This window comes from Eucyclogobius newberryi, unplaced genomic scaffold, assembly GCF_026437365.1.
Source record: "Eucyclogobius newberryi isolate DKJ021-1_F unplaced genomic scaffold, fEucNew1.0.hap1 SCAF_4, whole genome shotgun sequence".
Classification (NCBI taxonomy): domain Eukaryota; kingdom Metazoa; phylum Chordata; class Actinopteri; order Gobiiformes; family Gobiidae; genus Eucyclogobius; species Eucyclogobius newberryi.
In genome coordinates, this window is record NW_027316056.1 from 27702957 (window position 1) to 27720856 (window position 17900).

At 41.8% G+C, this 17900-nt stretch overlaps 1 protein-coding gene across 2 annotated transcripts; it reads right to left on the bottom strand.

Moving 5' to 3' along the window:
- Positions 1–1617: 1617 nt before the first annotated feature.
- rnf24 (ring finger protein 24) lies at positions 1618–17678 on the bottom strand. 2 transcript variants are annotated; one of them, XM_072463931.1, is made up of 6 exons: positions 17289–17678; positions 9718–9867; positions 7826–7868; positions 7420–7461; positions 6189–6268; positions 1618–4450 (listed from the first exon to the last, which is right to left on the bottom strand). In XM_072463931.1, exons 2-6 carry the CDS (start codon positions 9858–9860, stop codon positions 4309–4311), a joined length of 450 nt encoding a protein of 149 aa, XP_072320032.1. In that variant the 5' UTR covers positions 9861–9867; positions 17289–17678; the 3' UTR covers positions 1618–4308. The 2 variants fall into 2 exon arrangements, with proteins under 2 accessions (XP_072320032.1, XP_072320031.1); XM_072463930.1 differs by lacking the exon at positions 17289–17678 and adding an exon at positions 11235–11550.
- Between the last annotated feature and the right edge of the window lie 222 nt (positions 17679–17900).

The following is a 17900-nucleotide window of genomic DNA, read 5'->3' on the forward strand; positions in this document are numbered from 1 at the left end:
AATTTATTTAAATGTCTCTTAGTATAAAACTATAACAAGAAGGGAACACCGTTAATTTTAATTGTACGCTCATGTTATGGAAATAATGAGTTTTGAACTATAAATCTGTCCACTAAAAACATCTGAACTTAAAAGTTTGCTTAATCATGTTTTTGATAATAATTCTGTTGCTTTTTAAACAGCCGTCAACGTCACTGCTGCTGCCACACCTGCTGCCACTGCTGCTGCTGCCACTGCTGCTGGTGCCACTGCTGCTGGTGCCACTGCTGCTGGTGCCACTGCTGCTGGTGCCACGGCTGGTGCCACTGCTGCTGCCACACCTGCTGCCACGGCTGGTGCCACTGCTGCTGCCACACCTGCTGCCACGGCTGCCCTGGTGACAAATGGGACGGGCACCAACAGCACCAGTGCAGCCACCACTCCTGCTGGGCTCCTGTGCCCACACGGGCTGGCATTGGGCCTCTTCGCCGCTCTGCTCCTGAAGACTCTAATCCTGTGATCTCTGTCTGAGGATTTGATCTAAAATATGACCTTAAAGTTATTCATGTAAAACCATTGACAGAATTAGAAGTGGACGAGATACATTGAGTCACATGATGAACTTTTGTAAATGAAATGTGTGACAGTGAGTGCAGTTTTGGTCAACAAAATGATTTCACCATAGTTTGTGTCATTTATAGACGGGATTCAAGTTCTCCCTTTTCAATCCCTAAACTAAAGCAAAGTCTGCACACTTCCCAATATAAACTGATAGAAAATGTTGGGCTCTGAAAATCATAAAATAAGTTTAATTTCTTGATCAAGAGGACAGTTTTACATATGACAAGTAAATGTCCAAAGACACAAAGTCCCTGAGTGTCTCATTAGTTTGTAGATGGTTTAATCACTGCTCCAGAGCTGATATGTTGGACATGATAAAGGTTTGATAAACGTCACTGGCCACAACAGGACGGTCGTCTGGTGACGCGACTGGAACATCCTGCTCTTGATGATGTGAAGAGTAATAATGATTAATAATTCTACAAACATAAAATAATTTTAGTCAAAAGATAAAAACTGAAACTACCTTAAAATTGGCTGTGAAAATTAACACTCAATATTAATTCTTCCAATGCTTCTTTCACCTCTGGATATTTGTAATGTACTTCACAAGTGTTGACAGATTTATATAATCTGAATGATACAGTGTATTATATATATTTTATTAAAATGTAATATCAAATCATTCATTTTGTACCATGTCTTTCAAATGTGATCAATCTGTCTCTGTCAAAACGACTCATGTTTGTGTGATTTATGTTGGAAATGCTTTGATTACTCGGCCATGGATCAAAATGACACATTGTGTCAGTTAGAACAATATCACACTCTCCATCATCAAACGCATGACTTGCATTTCCCTCGTCCGCTTCACCAGCCTCATGATCTACAGAGAAAGACTGTGGCCATAAGTACACGCCATAACACAATAATACACAATGTCATCAGTCAAAAGCTTTGTGCTGGACGGTGGTGCACGGGTTTGAGGCGTGGCACGAACATTGGCCAAATGTCTCAACTCTCTCCCCCATTTCACGCTTCATCTCTCCTGCCAGATAAAACCCTTTGAGTCACTGATACTTTGTTCTTTTCCAAATCGTGGAAACTTTATTTACAGTTCAAGTCAGTCACATGCAACATTTTCTTTAAATGAATAAACATGAAATTAGCGGAGGTGAAATATTATTTTCTCCAAAATACTAATATACAAAAATAGAGCTTACAAATACTGTACAGAAATTTCCAAAAATATTCTGCTGCAGAATTCTTAAGTTTTATAAACAAAGTCTGTGAGAGCTCACAAACAGAATCAGTGTTAACTAAAGAGGCCATGGGACGGTTAGAAGAGTAAGAACACACAGCACAGACGGGACAAAGAGGGCAAAGGATCCAAACCGCTCTGAGTGAATGTTTCATGTGGCTTTGACCTTTTCTCTGGACCTGTCTAGTCCAATAACATAATAGATCCTGGTCTATTTATGAAAGAGTAAAGGTGGGAGCGGCGCTGACCTCAGAGCGGATCCATCAGTCATGAAGGGGACATCATCATTCCCATGACGCCCTCACTCTCATCCTGTTTCCTCCTTTTATCTGGAGGAGGATGAGCGCTCGTACTTTATGCCCAGGATATTTCCAGAGCGGCAGGAGCACCGACTCGTGACTGGCCTTTTAGAGTCTTTAGATTGGCACTTTTAAGGGCAAAGAACAGACCGGGGACAGACAAACACGACACTTATCATGGCAGAGGTGTCACTTACACGTCCTATAAAGCCAGTGTTTGTGCACCGCTTTCTACTCGACACTGATCTGTGGTGATAAAAGTGGACACATTTGTTTCATAACACGTACACCTTTCAACTACACGTCACGGCACACGTTCGGCGAGTATTTCAGAGACGGAAAAGTGTTTAAATATCGTCAAGATTGCGGCGTTGCCCTTTATCACGTGGCACGAGCTCGGCCCATTAACCCGTCACGTTTTGTTCCTTCTAACTTGGAAGCCTGTGACGAGATGAATCATATCAATTTTTGCTGAATTGTATGTGAAGCCGGTACAGTTTGTTCAGATAAGGCTCTTTGAACACGTATCTGCGAACTCAAAACAGCAACAGTTTCTTTGTTGATGCTGTAGCACATTAGGGGTCATTTAGCTGCAAATTGTGTGTACACAGTAAGCCTATTTTTATGTTTATCCTATGGTACATATGAATTGCTTTTCTTTGAAGCATGCCCTATATGTTATTTTATCATTGTTCATTGTTTTATGTTGCACCGAATCACCGAAGCAAGTTCCTATGAGTTTTGTTCATTGGCAATAAACCTTTTTCTGATTCTGATTCAAAGTTATGTTTTCATGGCTTTTTCAACAAAATCAAAATGGCTAAAATTCAAAGCGAAGACAATATCTCAGACCACGTCATGGCAAAAAGGCACACGTATTTGAAGAAATCACTTTATACACTGTACTCTCGGTTAATGTGTTCATAAAATGTCTCTTGCTAATCCACTTTTTCAGGGGGGGTTGTGATGACGAATTGAAGAAGACTGAAGTAAATGGGAATACTTTTCACCGCTCCTGAACAAGTTTATATAAGAGATGATGTAAGCCTTTATTATCATAAGACAATAATTATGTATTTTTTGGCTTCTGTTACTGTGTCGCACTGAGGAAGACGAGCACCGGATGGAATGAGCTGTGGTGGAAACGGCCGAGACGCGAACCGAAGCCCCCCTTTATCCACTTGCAGACGGGACGGGGCCTGGTTTAGGCGTAGGTGACAATGGACATGCTCCACGTACCAACGACATTACAATAAATACAAAATAAATAGAGACAATGAAACTGAAAACAAAAAAAAAAGAAAAGTGCAACTGACCGACTTCATTCTGGTCAGACGTAGTCATATCTTCATGTCCATCTAAACTCTGGTGGTTAATTTGTAAAAAAAAAGAAGGTATTTGCAGTTGAAGTGTTAAGTGAATTCACTTTACAACGTTTGAACATTTGCTACAGTTTTAGCGTTGATAAAACCCGCCATTGCTCTGTTTGCGCGGCAGAATTTGCTCGACGCGCCGCATAAAAACGTTTAAAACGACTGTCACGTTTTAGACGACCACGACGTAAAGAGACGATAAATGTGGTGCCTCACATTCAAACGGATCACGTGCGCTCAGCTTTGTGGAACGCTTCTGTCCCTTTTGACATTGTGTCGCCGCTGAAAACAATAGTTCAACCAATGTGGCTCTGCGCTATACAAACAAATACAAAAACATACCTCGGTTACTACGTTCACAAGCGATTTTAAGGTTCTCATAAAGTGCTAATTGAAATAGTGTCCGTAGTTCTTGGCTTTTGAGTTCTTTCCTCCTGGTCATCGGCTCGTGTCCACTGAAAAGTGCTTTGATTGCGAAACACTGTAAGAAGACTCTTCCCTTCTCCTTCTCCTTCTCCTTCTCCTCCTCCTTCTCCTTCTCCTTCTCCTTCTCCTCCTCCTCCTCCTTCTCCTTCTCCTTCTCCTTCTCCTCCTCCTCCTCCTCCTTCTCCTTCTTCTCCTCCTCCTCCTCCTCCTCCTCCTCCTCCTCCTTCTCCTCCTCCTTCTCCTTCTCCTTCTTCTTCTTCTTAATTGTCCGTGTTTGGAAAAAAAAGAGAGGAATACTCAAAACTCAAATGTGGAGCCTCCGGGGGCGAAGGGAACGGCACTTGGTTCTCTTCAGTCGGTGCTCACGCTCCCGTGCTCCGGGCGAGTGTGACGAGGTACACGGACACCACTACACCAGGTTCTCGATGCCGGGCAGGGGCTGCTGTAGGGGCACGGCGGCCACTGTGCTGCCCGCCTGCTGTGCCAGCTGCAGCACCGGCATGTTGCACAGCGGGCACACCTTACGCACCTCCAGCCACTTGATGAGGCACCTGCGACAGAGAGGCAGAGGGTGCATTTCACAAACACAGTTACAAACCCAAACGCGCCTGCCAAGTCTGCAACATCGAATAATCGCAACTTTAGTCATTGAGTGATTGTTAACTGGTCCATGCACGGGTTCCACAACGTGCCATGAGCTGAGAAATGACGTTTTACGATTCAAATTGAGCTGCGATTGAACGAAAATTATGTGGACATTTTTTTTTTGTCCATAAATGTGCTCCACCAGGATCTTCACATCACAGCTTCATCTGGGTCACTTTCAGTAAAAACCTTCACATCATGCAACTTAATCGAAAGAATAATCGCTAGACTAATCGATGAATGAAATGATCATTAGTCGCTGGCTGCCCTACTACACGCCACACCTTTTAAATTATTTCAAATAAACAGACGACCAAGAATTATCTAATTGCTTTCCAAATCTATCAAGGGTTTACAGAGATTATTTGATTAACTCGACATGTTAATCAATCTTAAGAGTGAAGGAGTTTGGGACCAGGGCATTCCAGAAGCAGCCAGCAGAGGGCAGATGACTCTGAGCAGCACTTTCCACGTCAGAACCATAAGATACAGTGCTGCAGGTGCTTTTGAGTCTTTTTCCAGGTCTGTTATATGACAATGTGCAAAGTAAATAACAACAATGCTAAACAGGGCTGGGCATTTAATCAAGATTCCGTGTTGTCTTAATTGTCAATGATATGGTGGGGGTTTTGAAGTGAACATTTGGAGCACAGGTCAGACTTTGTATTAAATGGCACAGCTTAAAAAACTGAACAACATTCAATCAAAAATTGCAATCAATCAATGTGTTGGACAAATTGTGAGTTTAATGATTAATTGACATATATCAAACACTTGGTGGCCATGATTTAGTGACATAGTTGACGTAATAGTAATATATTTATATTTAATATCTTTCACATGGTTAAGGTTAGTGGTGTCTTCACACAACAAAGTTCAGTTTGCCGAAAAGGACGACATGGGTCTGTTTCATAGAAATTAAGTTATGGGTACAAATGTTACCATGACAACCAGCATGATAGTGGAGAGTGCTGGTAGTAAGTTGGACGGTTCTATAGACACGGTCTTAACTTAACTACGGCTTATGTTATTCACTTACATAGTGAGGCTGTAACCGAGGCAAACCCTGATGTCTGCCAGAGTGACCAAAACTATAAAAAATGCTTATAGAAGTAGTGCTGCCCGGTGACTGAGTGGTTAAGACACAGCACACATATGCCAGGCTCCAAGTGCATGTCCTCCCATCTCTCTCATGTCGATAAAGATGCAAACAAATCTTGCCATTTCAAATACATACTAAATGACCTGATCTGTGGCACATGCAGTTGATTGTGCAACGCACTGTTTGGCTTTACTTCGCACTGTTTGGCTTTACTTTAACTGGTGTTTACGTAAAGACGAGGTCTAGACAGGGCCAGGTCGTACTCTTTTACTGCTAGTGGACAGAAAGTAGGCCAGGGGAGGCGTCGTGCTGTTATAAACAAGTCAGTTGTAGCAATGGTGGGGTGAGGGAGGCCCAGGGTGGGCTCAAACTATGCAAACTCGTCTGTCTTTGTTAGTCATGATTGTTTTACCATTGCAGCAGGTCTGCAAACAGCTACAACTACTGTTTTCGGGGGATATTTGCAAAGCGGAATTAAAGTCAAATTAAGGACCAAAATAAACCCTTAAATACACTCTAAATCAGAAAACTCCCTCACTTACTTTCGATGGAAAGCATGTTTGCATGGACAAATCCCCAGCTCATCTTTCTGTTTGAACTCCTCCAGACACACGGCACAGATCTGGAAATCACACAGAAGGAAATCCATTTTCAAAAGTCATTTTGTGGCCAGAGATGCTCTTTTGTGGTGCTAACAACTTCCCTTCACTGTAACTAATAAACATGTTCTACGAGACACATTTGTACAACTAGTGGCTGAGTGGATAGCACATATGTCTGTGTCGCATAAAGCCTACAGGCCAAACAATTCTTCAAAAAAGACAAATTCAGTTCAAAACAAAAGATAACATTAATCCTATGGACGGCCAAACGCATTCCCCTCCAGACAGTTACCACTACTTTGAATAGGGGAGTTTCTCACTTTGGCACCCTGTGTTTTCCTGTCTCCCTGTTTCCTGAGACTTTTTTTCATCCAGAAGTGTTCTTACTTTTAGAGAAAGAGTAGATGTGTGAATATAGCAGCAGGGGGGCTTTCAGGGCCCTCCATTCCTCTGAATAAACACAAAACATGGCTTTGTAATGAATGCAGAGTGTCTCTTTATACTTTTACAATCACAAACAGTTGAGCTTTGACTGTTTAAACCCGTTAAACTAAATCCACTAAACACTGGCTCAAACATTGGCAAAAGGCTCAGTTATGTTAGGTTAGTTATGACTTTGTGTAAGTAATCCCTACAAACTGAAGTCGTAGTCCCGCAATGTGGGTCATTCTCACAGTGTTTGTGTGTCTGCAATGATTGACTGACCGTAAAACAAATACAGCTTGAGTCCCATTGTGCTTTGGGATGTGTCTGAAACAGCACACAGCACGGTTTGAAGAACCAGAGGACGACCAAAGAGTAGTGCACATGCACCTGCTTTTGTCACTTTGATTTGAAGTGTCAGAGTCCCCAGCCACGTCCTTTTGAACCAGTGTTGCTACACATCAACTGCCCCTGTTACTTTCTAACCCTGGAGAGCCACATCAGGACATGATTTCCATGAATCCAGTTTTAAACTCTGTAGCTGCTCGTTAAACATAAGCTCTTTCCTTTGATGGCAGAAGTGCCCCATTAAGCACAGCACTGGTTTTCACATTAGCTTTTCATTTGGATCCACAATGCATAACCATATCCACACATCATCTTATCTCTCTGAGTTTAGCAACACGGACACCACGATAAAAGAAAGACAAGAAGTTTTAGGATATAACTTCATAAGATTGTGGCTTACCTCATGCAAATTTAACTCTTTGACTTTTTCCTTTTGGATGACCTAAGGGAGAAACAGAAAGACTGTAGTCAGAAGCTGTGATGTGGAAGACAAAAAGACCATTTCTGTTCATAGAAGCTTTGTTGTGATACATAATTCACTTAAACAGGAATGTATTGACTGCTGCAGCGCTTGTTCCTGCTGGTGTTCGTATACAAGAATATAATAAATCAGGAGGGTTTGGGACCAGATGAACAGATGAAAGACGTCTCCTCTGGAATATCCTGGTAAATTAACTTCTTTAACGGCTCTGCTTGATGTGACAGAGATCCGTGTTATCATTTTTGTCATTTTGACTTCATGTTTGTTTTGCATTTGGACCAGAAAAAACAACATGCTTTTTGACACACACTGTTTCTTTACTTACTTGTTTGTAGGCATAAAGTTCTTTGTGTGCCTGGTGTCGTAGTCTGTGAAAACAAAAGAAAAAACATCTTTTTGATTAGAACTGAGATTCAGACCTCCATGTGAAGTAACTATCCCTAGATCCTGCAAGAGAAAAATAACACAAAGAAAAGTTTTTATTTTAATTGGCTTTTTGGCATTGAAGTTGTTGCGTTGGACCAAATTGTGTCTATACAAAATGGGTGTTTTCACCGTTTAAATGATGTTTTCGAGCAGCAGTTTGATCCTATTTGGCATAACGCAATAGTAAGTTATACATTAACTACTATCATCAGTTCTAAGAGACCAAAGCCCCCTACGAATAGACCAGTGGGCACATTGGTGAAATATCAACTAAGTGCAGCTTCTGGAAATGTTTGAATAACCCTAAACTGGGTGCAAAAGGACTGAACGAGGACGAAGGACAGGATAAGGATGGATGACAAGAAATGCAAAATATTGAGACACATTTTTGTAGAGGGAAGGAAGGAAATATACAAGACATGTAGGTTGTGAGATTTACCTCCATTAAAAGTAACCTTAACCCCTCGCAGCAGAGTGAGAGGGATCTGTAAAACAAGCAGCACAGTCTAGGAGAGAAACTGACATGATTCTCAAGGAGAGCAGCAGGTAAAGGTGCAGAGACCCTCAAAGTCAAACACGAAGTTTAGGTGTTGGAGCCCGGAGTGTATTATTAAATGCAAATACAAGCACAAAGAGAACAAAAAAGTCAAACATATGATATTGTTTAACTTGGAGAGATGTTCTAAATCCTCGGGCTATAGTGCAAAACGTGTTTAAACTGTGTAAACTTTGATGTAAGAGCAACAGACTTAGTGTGGACTCCCAGTTGTGTCATATTCTCACATTAACAGATGAGTTACTTATTGTGTGTATTTTGGTCCAGGTGAACTAAAACAGGTCGTTTAAAACAGCTTTTGTTTTCACATTAGACTCCTGAAGCTATTCTCTGGCACCAGGATTAAGGGACCAAACGACTTCCTTAAAAAAGAGCTAGCACCTTTATTTTAGTACGACAATGGGGCAGAACTACTTTAAAAGACACTAATAAATAGCAATGACAATACAGGTGTGATGGGCCCTTTGGGAGGCTGTATCTTTACGAGCACTGAGGGACAAAACGCCCCCCTGCTTCTTGGGTAAATTTACATGGCAATGTTCTGTCACTGTGAGTCAAGGCGCCACATCAAAATCTGGTGTGTTTTTTTTGCAGGGACAAAGCAAAAATAACCTGTACTTACCATATCAAGGGTGAATTTTGAGGGAAGCTTCTTAAAGTCTTACATTATAAGATGAAACTGCTTCCGGAAAAATGGGTTATGACTCATTTTTAATGCCATGGTCATTTTTAGACATGCAAGCCACAAATCGTTAGCAGTGTCTCCAAACTGTGCTGTTGAAACCTTTTACCTTCAGCTAAACGTAGCAATACTAAATAATGCACATTTCCTTGATGAGCGTCATCCAGGGCAGTCAGGTTAACAAAACAGAAGCATTAGCATATGTTACAACTCTAGCCTCGTTATTAAATGTCACAAAACATTTGGTCTTTCTTGCAATAAACTCAACTATATGTATTATTTTGTATTTGCATGACTGTATGTATCAAATGATGACAATTAGGTGCAAATGTATCATTAAACCATACAGTTACTAGATAATAATACCAGATTTAATGTCAACTTGTCTTATATTGTGTGTTTAAATAGGGCTGGCAGAGGACGAGGATTAAAAAAGTGCTTTATCACACAGTCATTAATGGTTTTAGTCTTGGTAAAACTGAACCATCGCCTGTATGACACTCATCAAACAAACTCCACACAAAGGAAAGTGATGTGTGAGAGCAGATCTTACCTAATCAAGTAGCAGCAGAAGAGGAGGCTGAGGATGAATACGAAGATGGCCGTCCCAAACACCACGATGTAGATATTGAGAGGAAGGTTCTGAAACCCTATATTTGGCATCCTGAAACTGTAGTGTGGGAAGTCGGAGCTCATGGATAACCTGGAGGAGAGAAGGCAAAACCTCAGGCTGACGAACTGCAACTGTAAACACGGCAGCATTCCATCACTTTCAGAATGAGGAGGAGCGTTTCACTTTCAGTTTACGGTACCACAACAATGTTTATCACGAAAAACACAATAAGAACTAATACTACAGAGTCATCCAGAGGTCATCAGAGGCATCAAAGCACAGACAGACAAAGCAGTATCACAACTAGACTCTCATTTGATGTATTGATACTGAAAGAAATCAGATAAATACAACAAACTTTTTTTTTTTTTAGATTGATCTTGATCCAGTATAAGATTTAGTATAAGATCACTAAAGGAAAGTTATTATTATGTTTAAAAGGACATTCTACTGTAGGCAATATGACTAATTCAAATTCCAGAACATGAACAATAAAAGACTTTTAATCATTGCCAATCAACACTTCCTCCAATGCACCAAACCACATGCTTTTGACCGCTTGGAAAAAAGACCCAAGCTGACCGTTGACCGCTAGCAATGACTGAATATCAATCTCGATTCAAAATTCAACCAATCGCACGTTTCCTTTTACTTTACGAGTGTGAAAAGTATGGAGACATGTGAGCAATTTACCCTGAAAGAGATCATTGATTGATGAGAGGAAGCCCCTGGTCAGGGAACTTACTCAATGCAGGGGACATGACCACACATGCCTGGGATAGAAGGAGGAGAAGGAGGAGGAGGAGGAGGAAGACAGGAATAGCTCAGGCTCCTTTTAGGCAAGTCCTGCGCCCCTCCCCTTCACGATGGAAAGTTTTGTGGGTACTGCCCCTCCTGCAGACACCCCGAAGCGCCGGGGCATGATAACAAACCTGACCGCTGACCTAGTCTTTTTTTTCTTTTTTACAAAAACACACACTACAGTTTCACATTTGTTTTTGCTCTATTAATATTTCATAACATAATTCAGTCTTGTAAGCAGCATGGACGTTATGCAAGAAGAAACGATCTGGGAGAGCTGAATCTGGACATCCGTGTGAAGCAGAGATATGCAACTTTGACCCAATTCACACACTCCTGGGAAAGTGTGCTTGTTTTGGGGGTCACTAACAGGAACCACATGTGCTCGCGGCAAAAGCGAGGCGCGGTTACACTACACTTGCATACATCTCCGTGGTTACAGGCCAGATATGTGGAGATTACGCCTAGATGTGCGTTTCATGCCGAGTTGAACTGGTCCCAGAGCATTTCGAACATGACGCAATCGTAGCTCGATACAGCACGACATCTGTTCGCACTTAGCACCCAATAGCTCAATATACCGACTTCCTCCTCTCGGTTACCGCTCTGCTCGCCGTGCCGCTCCAGTGCCTTCCATGTCGACGGCGGTGACTCACCCTTCTGGAGACTTCATGGTGCGGAGCGAAGACTAGCTCGACACAAACAAGTCAAGGTTGTCTCAGCTGTTGTCTTCTTCTTCTGCTCGGCTCCGGCTCACAGCACTTTACGGTCTGGTCCGAGATCGTTTTAACTGTGTGACGCCGGAGCTGGGTCCCCTTCCCTGACACCTTAACTCTAGAATATGTGAAACAAGCAGCGAGTATCCACTGACAATGGGGCGAGCAAATTCTCAAGCGTGTTACTGCAATCTAATACAAAAACTACTGACTCTAACGGAAAGCCTGGTAGAATGTAAGTTAGCGTTAACTTAAAGTCGACTAAAGTAAATGATTGCAGGGGGAAAATTTAGCATAAACGTTCACACTTCAGGGTCGTTTTCCCAGCAGAAAAACTTATGCACCATGTACTGCATTTGGACATCGGCACAAATAAGGCAAGAACCGATGACAGTCAGTATCAAGATTCACTTAGCTCGCACATCTGCCATGACAACATGAGGGAACCGTACCCCAAGGTGTCATTTACAAAGAAGGTAGGTATGCAACTGGACTCTTGGTATTTGAGAAACGACACAATTTGTTTTGCTTCATAATGACAGGTAAGTCATGCAGGGAATCGGGGGCTAAGTGACATTCAGGGGGAATAGGAATTTTGCCTTAGCGCTTTTTTTTTTTAGCTTATCATACAAAACTACACATGAAATAAATAAGAGATGATGAATAAATAAATAAATAAATAAATCAAAGCTCTAGTAGGTTTTACTTTCCTTTTTACAGTGGCAGATGACAGCACAAGTGAGTCAGCAAAGGAGGGACCATAATTAGGATCTAAATGACTGTGTACAAGTCCAAACTATTTCTTGCCCCGTGCAGTTGAATGCCCCATCATGACTGGAGCGTGCTGTATGTAGCGGCTCTGGAATCACACACACAAACCAATCAAAGCTCCGTGTTGTTTATGTGTTTAAGAAATCTCTGTTCAGATCCAGAAAAACCACAATCATACATTTACAATAAAAGCACACTTTTGGCTAACATAAATAAGCGATGTCTCACTTACGTGGAACATCTGGTTTTCAGACTTTGGAGGAAGTTATTTATTCTCCGCTGCCCAATAACCACATGTAGTTTCACTTTAACGCAGCAGATCAAAACAAAACAACACGTGCTGGTCCGCGGTGGAAGGACCGTAGTTTGTCCTCTGCTGATCTGTGTCTGAACATGTCTAATCTCCAGGCTGGTTCTGATCTGGTGCAGTTGAATGCTCTCCTAGTCTTCTAGTGTGACTGTTACATGCAGCTGCAATAAGACTACATAAGACTTCTCCAGATGTGTTAATGTGATGTCCTGGTGTGCCAATCATTAAGTTTGAAGTCTCAGAAGCTTCAAATAGCATGACTTGCCTCCTGAAGGCAAATATGTTAAGAGAACATTATTCGGAATGAAAAACAAACAAACATTATTTAGCAGCTAAAAATGGTGGTATGCTCTTATCATAAGATTTTGGCACATTGCCTACGCCTAAAGCGTGAAGTCAACACAAGATAAACTACTGCCGTCTTCAACAAAGAGCAGTCCAGAAATGGGAGCTATGTGGCAGGACAGATGTGGCTTGTCTCTGCTCTCCTCCTCACTTCCCCCACCATCTGCCTCTCCCACTCTCACTCAGACATACATCGCCTCAGCCTCTTGTGCTGGACATACGCAGGAACACTATTATTGTAAGTTTAAATTGTAATATGCAGTAACTGGTCTATTGTGAAATAAATGCATAAAGTCAACTACATCTCAGCTCAGTTTCCCTCCACTGTGGCGAGCTAAAGCCAGGTGACAAAGCTTGTAATCACTAACACGTCACAAAAGTGACGACAATTAACAGAACAGTGTCATTCTTAAGGTGAAAATTACACAAGACACCACTAAAGAGTAACTACAGATTTTTAAGACTATACTTGTTTTTATTGTTTTGCCATAACATACTATTATCTTAACATTTTCCTTATCATATTCCTTTACATGCTTTGTTTTCATAAAATCAATTTCAAGTAGCTTTAAAGGCGTGTTTTAGTATGTAACACATTCAAACAGAGGGCGCTGTCCAAATGAGAAGTGGAAATTTCCTCTCGCTCTGGCTCGGGTTGGAGATTTGCACATCTGAAACTTAATATGCCAAAGGGCAACAACAAACACCGGGGCCTCATCGGCAGCAGAGGTGACCGCTCAGGATAGAGTGAATAAATACATTTCCACATGGTTTGGAAAGTAAAGTTCAAAATCCTGCTAGTCAGAATGTTTAAATAAATCTATGAAAGTGGTCTCCTCTAACACACTATGATATAATCTCATCTAGACACAAATCTACAGCTAAACAAAACCCTCGCAATTTACAAAAGACAGTGTTCAAGAATGACAGAATCAGTCCATGTAAGAAAAGAAAACATGGTTGCAAAGGTATTACCTAATATAAAGGGCATGCCTTGTGTAGTTTATGACGTAGGTCACTATAACTCCAGCTGTAGATCTGGGAAGAATGCAGGCTACTACAGCAGCTGCTAACATGTTGATTTACACATGGGAATGTGCTTAATTTAAACAGGCTGTTTTTGTGGCATTCTTGTGCATTAAAGAAGTGTCCAGGGGGATTTTATCAGTGCGGTGAGAATAATGTAATAAGCAATCTTTAGAGCACATGTAAAGTAATTCCCTGAAATACTAATATGAGTCTTGTCGTCCTAAAGTGCAGGGTTACTGTCACTATAAATAAAAGCAGTCATGTGAGCGCAAACTGAGATGAGAAAACCAAAACGCCTCCACACTCACACAACATTATTTCAGTCCATTTCAACCTGAATTTAACAATCATAGACAAATTGACTGTTGAACATATGTAAAGAGTATTTGATGAATTCCTGTATAGCAGCTGGACATGTGAGCGGTCAGCGCTCTCGCTTCACAGCAAGAAGGTCCTGGGGTCGATTCCTGATCCCGCAGGTCTGCGTAGGTTTCCCCTCCCACTAAAGCCATGTGCTCCTCCCCTCTGGGGCCAGGACTCCCCTACAAGCACATTCTTAATCTTAGTTGGACTTTCCTAGTTAAAAAAAGGTCAAATGTAAAACTGGTAGGGGGGTAGGCACGCAAACTGCTCCCTTTGTTCTGAGTTATAGTATTCAATTTATTTTCCGTGTACATATATGCGTATGTATACGTGATACAGTGGAACACACATTAACATTATGTTTGTATTGCCATGTCTTTATGTCTGTTCGGGCAGAAAACATTACAAGAGGTACTGATGTTTTTTTTCATTTGGACCATGTATTAACATTTGCCAAATGCTCTTAGAAATGTTTCTGGCTGATCCATGTTTTTATGAGATGTGAAAAGGTTTGTATCAGCGATGAAAAGTTTTATGTGAAAGTCACTGAAAAAAATGAACAAAGTCATTGATAAAAATGATAAATAAAAGTGACCCCATAATGGATGCTTGTGTGACCCCAGTTTCATAGTTGTGTTTGAAATGTGAACTTTAACATTCACATTTAATTGTTCCCTTCCGCAGATATAACTTCAAAACCACTGGAGTGCGACTCTCCTGACTCCAAAGTGCAATCATTTACAAGTAACATTTCATGATCGATGGAGTCAAATGCCTTTGAAAGTATCATGTGAAATTGCCTCAATAACCAAAACGTAACTAAAATGTATTAATGTTTGAACTGAATGAACACATAAATATGTTGTTTTCCTCAACTGTGTTCATTAAAATAGCTTGTTGTGTTTATTTATGAAAACTGAAAAGGGGAAACAACCAATCATGGGACCAGTCAAAATGATTCTGTGACGCATGAATATAACAAACAAAGTTTTGAGAATGAAGATGAGTCTTCTTCTGTTCTCAGTCAACTGATTAAAAAATTAAAAATAAATGTACTTGAAATGGTAAAACATTAGGATTATCAGGGAGTTTGAAAATGCTATAATAATGGCACACATTGTAAAAACACTGAAAAACATATCAAACAAACTAACCCTCTGGGGCACAAATGTAGCTTACATTTGTTATGTAATGGTCTTGTTCACCATTTAACCTCTGACACTCTCTTAACACGAGGGGCCAGGGCGCCCAGCTAAATCCCAACACTCTGAATGGTCCTCACACACGTATATTCTCTGTGGTGGAAAATTACACAACTGTAATGACTGCTATGAAGTACAGTGTAAAGGCAGGTTCTGACCAGACACTTTACTACTACATATTACATGTCTAGTGTTAAAGAGGACATATTATGCAGAGCCATAACCTGGCTGTGTCTCACTCTGAATTGAGTTCTTCACATGAATCAAACTGGGAAGACTCTCCCCGAAAACTGTTGGGACGTTAAAAAAGAAGCAGAAAAAGTCTGGTGTTCAGAAAAGCAGTCCACAGTCCAAATAGGCAGACAAACATGGCCGTCTGCGCCGCCATGTTTGTTTTGACTCCTGTCCAAATCACAATGCTGCTCTGTGATTGGTTCCAGTCCCGTCTGTGGACCCTAAATGCCATGCGAGTGGTCAGTTTACCACTGGTACAGCAAACGAATCAGCAGGAGCATACTGAGGTGAATTCTCAAGAGACAATAAACTCGTCGTTCACAGAAAGACATTGTGTGAATTCATCTTGCTGGCAAAGTTTCTTTGTTCATAAGTGGATAGGAAAGATGTCTGCGCTTTTCTCTATTGCATCATCCAATCAGCTTGAAGTAAGGGCTCCATCTTTTCCTCTTTCAGCAAGAGCATTTCCAGATTGATAATGTGTAGAACGCTAATCAAGGGGGGGTTGGCTTCATGTTTTTGCAATTTTGCTTCGTGTTTATGTGTTGTGTTTGACCAGAAATACTTGTGGCATTGGTAAATTAAACAAAATTATAATTAACATCCTTTAATGTTAACGGCATATTAAACCCAATCAAATAGTTTGATGGTTTGGTTTATTTTGGATTAACAGGATGTGTCATTTGGTTAAATCAAATACAAGACTGAAAAGGCTTAGGATGAAGCTTATTTTATATTGATTGATATTGGATATACTAGACTGTACTATGCTATTCCTTAACTAATGAAGATCTTTACTTATTTTTTAATAAAAAGAATAACCTTTTGGAGATTATCCTATGGCTGAGATTCAAGTGAAGGAACTGCAAAATAAAGAAAGTGCAGACAAATCACCCTATTCCAAAGTTCAGAACATCTTATGGACGGTCCAGTTTTTCCTTTGATGGACAAACATGTGAAAGTGTGGCTGAAGTCAGGGCTTCAGCCACACTTTCATTTAGAACGTTTTGTGGGTATAACTGTTGCAAAAGCCTCTTATTGAGATGTGTCAGAAACGTGCATTTTTGCTATGACACTTAAAACATTGCATCTGGTTCGTCCCATGTAAGTGCTATGTTCACATCAAATAAATACAGATAAATAAAGAAATATCCCCTCGTTTGGCACTACACGTTTTATTTATGTATTTATAATTATTTTATTACTGTCGCTATTCTCCCAGACAGTCCAGCATCACAGACACATACGTGGACGGTGTGACTACAAGACAACACCATAAATGTGTCGTGTCAGTCACATGAACCATGAACCACATGAACCATGAACCACATGAACCACATGAACCATGAACCATGAGCTAAACACGCGGGGATGACATTACGTTCACTTCTCGGCCATAACTGACCAGAGGACGGACAGCTGGGCGTGGTCTTCACACCGCGGCTAGCCTGTTAGCATGTGTCTGCTAACTTAACCTAGGCTAGCCACACACGTAAAGTCATCACTATTATAACGCACATTTACCGTCGTCCTTTCGCGAATAACTTGTAAATACACGGATACTCACGTTACAAGTTTATTCAGCCACGTCTGCTGTACGGCTACTGTAACCGCGATGTGGTCAAACAGCATCCGCCACATCCATCGTTACAGCAGCAGCAGCAGCAGCAGCAGCAGCCCCCTCAAGTCTCCAAAAAAATCATAATAAATCATAATCATAACAATGTGACACGAACTCACCGACAGCTCCGGTTGTGTCCGACGTGTCCGTGTGCGTCTTTAACCCACGCGTCCCCGGAGAGCGCAGCTGCTTGTGACGATCCCGAATGGAGGTTTTTAAAAGAGTGCGGGGGTTGCGGCGGCGGCGGCGGGGGGCTTCATCTCACGCAGCCGGGGCCAGAGCGACGTGTGGATGGAGCCGCTGCTGACTGACTCCCACCGGGGGGGAACGGACGCGGGGTTAAAAGAAGAGGAAGAAGCGGAGAAAAAAACGGCGGTGATGATGATGATGATGATGATGATGATGAAGCGCTCCGACGCGGGTTCTCTCTCCGTCCGTCGCACGTTAAAAGCCGAAAAACAACGCACAGGAGCCGCGGGAGGAGTCGGGACGGTGGCGGATGTGGCTCTGCACGTACGAGTCGACTGGAGCGGGACCGCACTCTCGGGACCCTCAGACCCCACCTCCTTCTGCTGCTGCCGCGGGGTGAATGGAGCTGGAGGTTGGGACGGGGTGTGTGTGTGTGTGTGTGTGTGTGTGAGCGCGCGCGTGGGGGGAGAGATGCTCGTAGACGCCGCGTGAAGGGAGGGGTCTGCACATGGTCACGTAGCAGAATGTAAACGCGTGGAGTG

What these genes read in the sequence shown, in the direction of transcription:
- rnf24 (XM_072463930.1), bottom strand. An exon ending in TTCTGCTGCTACTTGATTAG is followed by an intron (nt 7,869 to 9,717) that starts GTAAGATCTGCT and finishes TTGTTTTCACAG; the next exon opens with ACTACGACACCAGGCACACA. An exon ending in AAACATGCTTTCCATCGAAA is followed by an intron (nt 4,451 to 6,188) that starts GTAAGTGAGGGA and finishes TCTCTGTCGCAG; the next exon opens with GTGCCTCATCAAGTGGCTGG.